At 33.4% G+C, this 11,325-nt stretch overlaps 1 protein-coding gene across 3 annotated transcripts in view; it reads left to right on the top strand.

The window, feature by feature from the left end:
* Positions 1 to 11,325, top strand: part of LOC106457325 — a 105,080-nt gene that overhangs the window by 60,975 nt on the left and 32,780 nt on the right. For all 3 annotated transcript variants that reach the window (XM_022383198.1, XM_022383197.1, XM_022383196.1), the window contains exon 2: positions 8,690 to 8,895. In XM_022383198.1, coding sequence (XP_022238906.1) covers positions 8,690 to 8,895 — 206 coding nt within the window. The remainder of the gene's footprint in view (positions 1 to 8,689; positions 8,896 to 11,325) is intronic.

The following is an 11,325-nucleotide window of genomic DNA, read 5'->3' as shown; positions in this document are numbered from 1 at the left end:
AAGAAGTACTGTTACGATAAAGATACTAATTTGGCCGGAAATGTTTTGTGGGTCTCTGCTAGTACTTCTAATTCATATTATAATAATCCAGTAAAATTTATTAAATGGTTTTGCAAAGCTTCTTTTATTCGACTTTCTAATACTTTCCCCACAACTGATGTAAGGCTAATGGGCCTATAATTACTGGGACAATTTTTATCACCTCCCTTGAAATGAGGAGTGACATTAGCTAACTTCCAAATAGTAGCAAGTGGCTAACATATCCAATCCTTAACGTCCTTCAAAACCATTGAGAAATATCTGCCCGAAGAGCCTTATCGTTCTTTAAACTTTCAATCTTTCGTAACAAACTCAGAATTAATGCAGTCATCTTGTTAGATCTTGTTTCCATCTGTCAACATTCATGGAATTATAAACGGTGTTTCTATTTGTAACTCTTAAATGAATTAAACCTATTATGACAATATTTAACATATATAATTATAGACTAAAAAATAAGGAACCAGGATACCTTTTCAACAGTTGACACACGACACAAACTTTCGTGATAGTTCTGGAAAACGAGAATAATAGCGACAGACTTTCACAGAATGGTTAATTATTCGACTACACCAGCTTAAATATACAGTACCCATTGCCCATTTTAAACACAAACGAAGCTACTAACTAAAAATATAATATGTTTCAATGATTCATTTGGATCTAATTTTAACAACTGGCCTGTTGCGGTGCATCTCATTTTCCCTTTTCAAAGCATATAAAATATTAGCATCAGTATTATTATGCTATGCTTATATTTTGAAAGGGCTTGACGGTTAATTTTTTTACATAAGTCACAGTTGGGTTTTGTACCTAATACTTGCCATATTTAGTGTGATAAGCTGCCACAGGGCTAGTAATGCAGCTCCAAACGTAAATTGACTCTTCTGCCCCCCGGGGATCCGTTTGATTTCAGGTTGAGGCTCTGGATTGGCGATTATTGAATACACATGTGGCTGGTGATACGTTCACCGTGCATTTACAAAAGTGGTTATAGCTCTTACTCTATCTGTAAATTTGAACACACTTAGGATCTAGAACTAGTCTATCTATGAACAGACTTAAGATCTAGGACTAGTTTCTCTATGAACAGGCTTAAGATCTAGAACTAGTCTATCTATGAACAGACTTGAGATCTAGGACTAGTTTATCTATGAACAGGCTTAATTTAATAAGTAAAGGTAACCCATAGATAGACTAGTCCTATATCTTAAGTTTGTTCATACGCATACTAGTCCTATATCTTAAGTCTGTTCTTACATAGACTAGTCCTATATCTTAAGTTTGTTCATACGTATACTAGTCCTATATCTTAAGTCTGTTCTTACATAGACTAGTCCTATATCTTAAGTCTGTTCATAGATAGACTAGTCCTATATCTTAAGTCTGTTCATAGATAGACTAGTCCTAGATCCATAAAAGCCTTTCCGAAGTATTCACAAAGTAAATAACATTAGAATCCACTTCACTGGGTCAATGTAGTCTTGTTAAATATTAGTGCCATCAGAGCTGATAGTATGAATTAATATATTGAGAATAGAAATGATATTTATAAATTAAATAAATTAAAATATTTATAAATTAAATAAATTAAAATATTTTATAAATTAAATAAATTAAAATATTTATAAATTAAATAAATCAAAATATTTATAAATTAAACAAATTAAAATATTTATAAATTAAACAAATTCAAATATTTATGAATTAAATAAATTAAAATATTTATAAATATAAATATATTTATCGATTAGATGATTAAAAAAATATCTTGCTTGAGAGAAAAACTGTTGTCACATGTATTTTCATAAAAAAAAACAGTTTCAAACTGTCGAAAAGTTGTTAAAAAAATATCAAAGTGGAAATAAACTTCCTCAACCCCTAGTTATTCTTTGTTAACCACAACCCACAGTGTATTAACTTTTCTGCAAGGTGGATCGACCTTGTTCAATTGTCCTGATATTGGTCCTTTCAGAAGTGGTTGGACAAGCTGGGCGTCGTCTGGCCAATTTAGTATGTAAACGTTCTATCGAAGCTTTTAGTATTCTTAATAAATTAACGGATGCTGACTTTCGTGATAGATCGCTACACCTCTTCAATAGCTGTTATATGCAAATTAAAGTCATTAGTTAAGCCAATTAGGAAGAATAGACTCTGTAGCACGTATGGCAAAAGAAGTACTGTCACGTGCACAGCGTGATGTTATTATCAGCTGTGCTAAAATGCTGGAAACCCCTATGTAAGGTTAATGATATTCTAAATTTGAGCTATTTTCTCATCGCTTAGGAAGATACTTCATTACTAGCTTGACAAAGACTTGACTGGAAATACTGTGGAATATTATTCTATCTTTCAGAGTTGCTAGTACCCCATCCTTCCATTCTTCTCCCCACCCACTTCTGGACCAGCACTTCCTGAATAAAAATCACGACAGCTTGGCAGGGAAAGTGAAACCTGCTGTTAAGTAGAAAGTATTTGCTATTGTCTGTTTAAAATGTACAAATTTATTTTCTTTGCATAAGGGGCAATATCAGTTATTATTATTTTTTACTAAATTAAAAAAAAAGGATTGCTAAAGTTCACTCTATGACTCAAATTGTAATTATAAATTTAAATATATTATGTCAGCAGTGCAATTTACTTTAAAGTAAGCACAAATTAAGTTTGTTTTTCAATAAAAATGAAGTTAAAATATTTAAATTACAACGTCGAGAAATTGTCTTAACGTTAGCACTATGTTGTAACTATTCTCCAATGTTTCTGTAAAAAAAAGAGTAAACTTCACCAACAAGTAATTATGTTTTTATCCCTCACAAAACTTATGTTTCTGCAGCTTAAACAATCATAGGTTAGAAACCACCATGAAATAAGTTAGTTTTTTCTTCAAATATTATTTTGAAAAACAATGATAACGTTATAATGTTACATAATATTCTATTTTATGTTCAGATCAATATACGAAATATCACGCTTTTAACTGTAACTTATACATCACAAAGGTAATAAAAACATCAAAAGAAGATCTTTGATGTAAGTGAAACAAAGCCAACTAGACTAACTTTTATTAACCATCAAAACATCGCAGGGCTAAATTTACCACAAGAATATTTGAAAGGTAGATTTTTAACAAAGGAATCTATTATCGCCTTATCACAAATTAACATTATCTCCTTAACCCTAAACTTTGCTGTAAATATCTAATATAAAACTTTACAAGACGTTGTGCACAAAGAATTTTGAGGGAATACATGTAAGATTTGGTTTAATATTTGCTTTACATGTAAGATTTGGTTTAATATTTGCTTTTAATTAAAAAAAAGAGGAAAATACTAACTAAGGTATATATTCTTGTGTTTAAAAATCAGACTTTTTATTTTGCTATTTTTCTGTTCGACGAGTAATAAAACAAAATGCCACCGTAACCAGATGGTAATCGAAAACTAGATCAGATCCAGCCATCCTTTGCCTTACGAATTCGTGTCTCTGTAAAGTATGAATAACAACCAAAAATGAAAACATGAAAATAGTCAAATTAATTAAAATATTAGTGAGCTTTATGATTCTAAAATATTAATGCTCATTATACGAGAAAAAAAACCAGTATTAATTATTAAGAACTAGCAGAGACCCGCAACACATTTACCTTCAAATTAATATCTTTATTGCAACAACATTTCTTTAAACACAGGATTTCTAAAATAATACAAAATAATTCTAATCGCAGACTCCGAAATCTATAAGTTCACTTGTCTTTGGCCCAACATTAGTTAAGCCTTTATTAAGTATGACTTATATTCGATAAAGAGATAACTTAACACTATAACTTGTATATGTGGTTTGCGTTAGTTTAGATAGTGTTAAACTTTACTGTACTTAATAATGTCAACAAACAAACTTGTAATGTTATTAACTTAACGTTAGGCCTTTTGAAAAACTTTGATAAGCTTTTTATATGTTTATTAAAGTATATTTACACCCACATTTTGGGCATTTAGATAGTAAGATGTGCGCGCATTTTCAGGATAGACAAAACTGAGTATCATTATAATAGATGGCTTCGTATTTAAACAGTGATAATGCAAACCTGTTACTACAATACTACCATTTAAGTGGTTAGTAGAATGCAAAAATTCCTTGGATTAATCTGCATTACCTATGGCTACCTCTAATAAGAATAAAAATAGTTAGTTTTTAATCGCATCTGGAAAAAAAGCTGTATAAAAAACATAACGTTATAAGAAAACATATTATTTTAAAAAATAGAGAGGTTGAAAACGTTTATGTTAGAATGAATTTGGAGCCTCATTGCCTCTTAAGAGTCAATATTTGCACGTATGGTCGTGCTCTATCTGATTATTGGGCAAAGCGAGAGTAGCTCTGCAACATAATTCATGTTGCAAAAGGCTACGTCGTAAGGCTGTACAAATCACACCACCCTTCCCTGCATGCTTTCAAGGGGCATTTAGTGTACGAATATGGCGATTTCCCTGCGCCCGTTTCAGCATTTTGATCGCTCAGAAATCCGTAGGCGCTGCGTTCGGCGACTGAATATCCGTTTCGCTCTCTAGCTGCTTGGGATATGCAGCAGTTAAACAAATATGCCATGGAAGCAATTTTTGTTGCTTTTCATATGTCTCCACGTGGGACAGCGGTAGGTTTACGGACTTACAGTGCTAAAATCCGGAGTACAATTCCACGCGGTGAACACAGCAGATAGCCCAATGTGGCTTTGCTATAAAGTAAGCAAACAAACAAACAAAAGCTTTACATATTTTTAGAGTGAAAATATGAAATAATACGGTACCCTTGGAGTAACAGGATATTTTAATGGAACTGAAATTCACATACGATGAAAACTTATTTCATAACATACTAAAAAAATACAAATTTCCGATAAGCCAGGGCTCCACCGAAAACGAGTAGTTAAATCACACCTTTAGAATTATCTTTGATAAAATATTTTCAGTTTCTGTCAGAAGGGGTCACCTGTTTTAATCACTCGCACCACTGTACATTAGTGTGTTGTCTGTCTGTCAGTCAGTAGACACGAAAATGATGTCACCTGTTTTAACCACTCTCACCACTGTACATTAGTGTGTTGTCTGTCAGTCAGTCAGTAGACACGAAAATGATGTCATATAAGGGACGCTTAACGTTGCAATTTGGACTGTCATGAGGTTAGGAAAATGTACACATGTCATGAATCACGAGAAGAATTATGCACTCTGTAGGCTACAACACAGCATGACATATGAACTTGAAAAGTAAGAAATATAAATATTTGTTACTCTTGAGACAGGAAACTTTGGGGGACAAAATATGTCAATACAGTCATTTAAAATTAGTTCTTAATAAACAGAATAAAGAACATTTCTATTCTAATACACAATTACTTCAAACAAATTACCTAAAATTAATGCCCCCCAATGGCTCAGGGGTAAGTCTGTAGGCTTATAATGCTAAAAAATAGAGCTTCGATACCAATGGCGGACAGAGTACAGATAGCCCTTTGTACATCTTTGTGCTTAACAACAAACATAAAATAAGTTACTGCACATAGAGGTTTTTAAAGCATTTTTGTAGATGAAAATGAATGGAATTAAAGTATCACACACTAAAAAATAAATAACTCAGGTATCTGTCCAGTCTGAAAGCATTTGGAACACTTTAGTTTTTCACGTTCAATTAGTTGTCATGCAAATAACACTTTTTATAAAATATATACTTTTATTTATGATGACATTAAAAGAACTTTACAGTAGGGTTTTTACGAGGTTCTGAAAAATTACACCAGGGTTCATTGAGTAAGAATGAGACTCCAGTATTGGATTGACTTTTATGCGGTTACAGGCGACAGAACCAGGTAGGGGCACTGAGGGCACCTGCTCCAACTTTTGATCGGGCAGTGAAGTGCCTCTTTGAATAGAAAGCAAAAACTAGTGTATAATTATCAGGGAAGGTCGCTGTTACAACAGAGAAAATTAGTTCCGCCACCTAGGTATGTGGCTAGAAGGCTCTTTAATGCCTTTATTAAATATGTACAGTAATTAGAATGGGCCACTACATCGCAGTACTTTAAATCACGCTTCAACACACCTGGCATTACTCATTCATAAGTTTCTAAACCTGAGCAAGAGTGCGGTAATTGATCGAAACGTAGTCCTTTAAACCCGAGCAGGAGTAACTAATCGAAACGTAGTCCTTTAAGTCCGAGCAGGAGTAACTAGACGAAACGTAGTCCTTTAAACCCGAGCAGAAGTAACTGATCGAAACGTAGTCCTTTAAACCCGAGCAGAGGTAACTGACCGAAACGTAGTATATTAATTCCGAGCAGGAGTAACTGACCGAAACGTAGTCCTTTAATTCCGAGCAGGAGTAACTGGACGAAACGTAGTCCTTTAAACCCGAGCAGAAGTAACTGATCGAAACGTAGTCCTTTAAACCCGAGCAGAGGTAACTGACCGAAACGTAGTACTTTAATTCCGAGCAGGAGTAACTGATCGAAACGTAGTCCTTTAAGTCCGAGAAGGAGTAACTGGACGAAACGTAGTCCTTTAAACCCGAGCAGAAGTAACTGACCGAAACGTAGTCCTTTAATTCCGAGCAGGAGTAACTGGACGAAACGTAGTCCTTTAAACCCGAGCAGAAGTAACTGACCGAAACGTAGTACTTTAAACCCGAGCAGGAGTAACTGACCGAAACGTAGTCCTTATACTTAAAACTATACTTGTGTTTTTCGTAATTATTTGTTTTCTTCATTCCTTATCATCTACAGATAATATTGCGTACTATTGCTTTAAAATGTTGTGAGATGAACACTTATGAAAGTCCAACTGCAACTCATAAAACCGAAACTAATTATACTATTTGAAATTAGTACCTTCCTGTAAGTCTTTTGTTAGTTAATGAATTTTTGATTGTTCTTTGCATATAGCGCAACTTAGCTTTCCGTTTCCCCATTCTCGTTGGTCAATATAGAAGTATTAAATAGAAGTTCATCTTATCTTGTGTTAATGGTGTTTGCAAGTTAAGTTTTTCTGTCAAAAAAGTTAATTATTTGAAAAAAAGAAACTAAGAAAATTCTGAACAATATTTTTCAAACTCATAGCGTGGGCTCACGAAACAATAAATACGTTTCCTTACATTAATGGTTTCATTTAATTTTACTCTGTTAAACATTTCATATTGTTATACTGCTTAAGCCTAAAGACGACTTGAGAACAGTAATCCAACATTTGTTATTCAAACAAATTAAACTATAAGGGTGGATTAAGAGTAACAATTAAAAACCGATGTTTTTTGGCACAATCATAAGTAAAATTATTTAATATAACTTTGAGCCAATTAGTTTCGGTAAACGTGTTACCATCACCAGGGCAAAAACTAGTTTGGCTGTAAGTTATACTAAATAATTTTTCTTATTATTGGGCCAAACAACGTCGTTTTTTGTAATATGTTACTCTTATCATACCAGAACAATGTGCCTTAAAAAGAATTAAGAATTATTAGGGTGGAGAAGCCAGTGTTATTTTGGTGTCTCTATACTAATTACTAATATTACATATAATCAGAATGTGTTGTTGTTCACAAGAACAGACTGAATAGCACAGAGTTTTTTAAATAATTGTTAAGGTAATCACTACATAGTATTACGGCTTCTTAATAAAGAACAATAATAACCTACGATCTATTTCTTTCTCTCTCTCTCTCTCTTTCTATATAAAACATATTTCAAAAAGGGCACAGACTCTAATGTGGGGTGTAAGATGTGTCCTGGATTGTGGAGGTAACTGAGGAAGTAGGACCCACATAGAGGTGGGGATACATCGTCTACCAGTCTTGTTTAGGTAATTAAAGTGTTTCTTCTTCACAGGTTTGATCTTGCTGTTTTTAACGCAGTCCTTCCTTTTCATGCTGCCCCCCAGTGGCACAGCGGTATGTCTACGGACTTACAAGTCTAGAAAGTGGGTTTCGATACCCGTGGTGGGCAGAGGACAGATAGCCCATTGTGTAGCTCTGTGCTTAACAACAAACAACCTGCCGAAGCTTCTTTTGTTTACTTTGATTGTAAGATACTTCGTGTTGACAATAATTTAATAACTAAAGATTGCCAACGATTAACGACGGACTCGTTTTCCAGAAATCATGATGGGTTGTTCTTTTGTTATCTATAAAGTTAACAATTATAGATGCGACCAATACTTTTCATTGGTCAGACATTATAACAGTTGAAGTATGTATTAGGAAGTGCCACATCAGAAGTTTGTTTAATTTTGGATTCTTAAATGTATGAACTTGTAAGTTATAAAATGTTTTTCTTTCATTTATTAGTCATAAGATATCAGAGCACAGATAGTCCTTTGTGTAGCTTTGTGCTTAACTACAAACAAACAAACATAAAACATATATATTCATTAATTTGCTATAAGAGTATTTATATATAAAAATATAATATTTAGAAAAGGTGGATGTTATGAATAAATTACTGATTAGACTTGTGTGGTTTTTATAAAGTAAATTATTATATAAGTTAAGGGTTTTAATTTTTTTTTCACAAAAGTACTTTAATTCCATATTTCTGTTATTCTCACGTAGTTAAAAACAAATTTCTATGATGAAGAATTAAAGTAGCAAGTTTCATTCCCACCAGCCGTGCTATGTCTGAAGCTGACAGAACTCGACGTTCCTTCAGTAGTCAAACAGGGCGCCCCCGTGTGGCTGTATTGTGGATATGACCTGGAGGAAGATGAACTATACTCTGTGAAGTGGTACAAGAATCATGTCGAGTTCTACCGATACTTACCCAGTGATGAGCCACCTGGACAAAAATACGATCTACTTGGTGTGCACATTAATGTAAGTAGCTTTAACTCAAATACACATTATGGACGTAGCTCTATTTTAAATATAAACAACGTACGTAGTTCTAACTTAATTAAGGTATATAGCCCTAACTCAATATACACATTAGTGCACATAGCCCAAACTGAAAAAAATATTTCAATAAAAGTAAAAATACGGTTACCTGTTCAAATTTAGACAACAAACTAATTTGATTTTTTTTACCCAAACTACATTCTAAGTATTTTTCAGGCTGGTCGTAGCCAGTTTTAACATGTCGGACCGTGAATCCCAGGATTCACGTTTGGTGTCTCATTGCTCCTGATTGTAGCATTTTAAGTCCATAAACTTTTGCTGACCCATCGGGTGAGGGGGTCGTTGTAAAGGCCTAGTTTTACAACTTTTGATTAAGTATTGATGAATATTATTTTGAGTCTTAAACAAACAATATCGTACACCTGACCCAGAGGTTGTTCAAAGATTAGTAGTGTGCTTAAAGTTTTTAAAATAAAACCATCTTTAAATAATTAACTTTATTTGAAAATGTGCAATTGAATATTTTTTTTCTCTAAGATAGATAGTAAAAAAAGTAAAGTTGTTTAATATAAGAATGAAATATTGGAAATTATTAATTAAAAACAGTTTGTTCATCATGAATTGCTTGAATACAATCTTTTTTCAAAAAGAAAAAGTTAAACATGAGTATATTACAACCATCAATATTCTAGTTTGCCGTTTTTTCTAATATATATGCAGACATCTTCTGAAAAGATATTTTTCAACGAAGCTGTAAAAAATAATTTCAGAAAGTAAAGACGTAATTACACCGATTTTAGATTTTAGAACAATATGTGTCATTCCCACGTTTTGTTTTAAATACATGATTGGTATTTAACAGAGAGAAAACGAAAGAAAAATGTCACTGGCACTGGGCGGACTGTGGATCTGAGGTTCCATGGTTCGCGTCTCGTTACTTCGAGAAAAAAAAATCGCGTTTCGCGCTTTGGGGCCATGGGTGCGTTATAATACTATCGGTTAAATCTCACTATTCCGTCTGGCAAGAGTAGCCTAAGAGTTGGCTACCGTCTCTATCACTTCAAAATTATGGACGTCTAGCGCAAACATCCGTAGAGCAAAGATGACGTTTTGAAACACAAATCATTTAAGTACGTGCAATATGTTGTTCTACATTAATGTATGTTCAACGATATTTATATATTTTATTTCTTTAGGATTGATATACAGATATTTATAACTTTCTAGCAAACATACAAAATCTGACTGTTTTTAATAAACTCAAGGTTCGCTCACAAGCTTTTAAAATCAGACAGAATAAGCACGAGAATTGATTGTCATTTATAATAACATTACACAGATGGCCCCTATAATTTGAAAGTCAATGTTCATCGACGCGTTTTATTAGTTAAAAACTGAAACTATAGTTACTTCAGTACGTTCACCCAGTAACTTTATTGTATACTAGTTTAATTTGTTTAGTTTCGTTAATAGATACAGATTGAGTCACAACAACCCCTTTACATCTACAATAATGGAAAACGAAAGTACAAGTTAATAGATAACACAACATACCTCTCTTCGTGATTAAATAGTTTTCTTTTCTCGCCATTTATTGGTTTAAGATTACGAATTTTAAAGGTGTCTACCACCATTATCAATGTGTACCGCACGTGGCGTAGTGATTAGCGTGCCCAACTGCAGATCGAAGGTCCGAGGTTTGGTTTCACGATATGATACTGAATACTTTTGACACTTTCAAGTGCGGACGTGTTATAAAAATGACTGTCAGTTTCCCTAGTAATTCGGTTAAAAGCGTCCATATATGCAGCAAATGCTAATGATTGATTGCCCTCCCTCTAGTTACATCTCAGTATTAAGGACGGCTATTATCTGAACTCCGATGTCCCTGATATGGTTGTATAGATCATGTGTTACATAAGATACTGTTATGGGTGAAAATACCATATACCTTCATGAATACAGGTGGGACATCAGGTATTGTTTTTGAGTAAAAGCTCTTCATTTTGAATTAGTATCTGTATTGTGAAGTTTCTATTGTCCCCTTTGTCTGTATTTGGAAATTATTATGTCCCACTCTGTCTGTATTGCTGAATTACTATTGTAACGACTTTGTTGCTATGTATTTATTTTAATATGAACATTGTTTAGATTAAGTTTATATTTAGAAACATACATAGCTTATACTGTTAGATAGGTATTGCAAAAACTCCCGCCTATTCTCCAAAGTTGTAGAAGATTCTCTAGAGTAAGAATCAACAATATATGCATATACGTAAACGTTTAAAATGTAACTTGCATTGTTACGTAAGACTGAAATTTCTAGAACGCCTCCACACAGGTATAAATATAACCAACGCGACGCGCCAAAAAGAGAGTGTCTGTTATTAGTTCGATATATATCGGTGG

This window comes from Limulus polyphemus, unplaced genomic scaffold, assembly GCF_000517525.1.
Source record: "Limulus polyphemus unplaced genomic scaffold, Limulus_polyphemus-2.1.2 Scaffold317, whole genome shotgun sequence".
NCBI classification, from domain to species: domain Eukaryota; kingdom Metazoa; phylum Arthropoda; class Merostomata; order Xiphosura; family Limulidae; genus Limulus; species Limulus polyphemus.
This window is presented reverse-complemented; position numbering and strand designations above follow the sequence as displayed.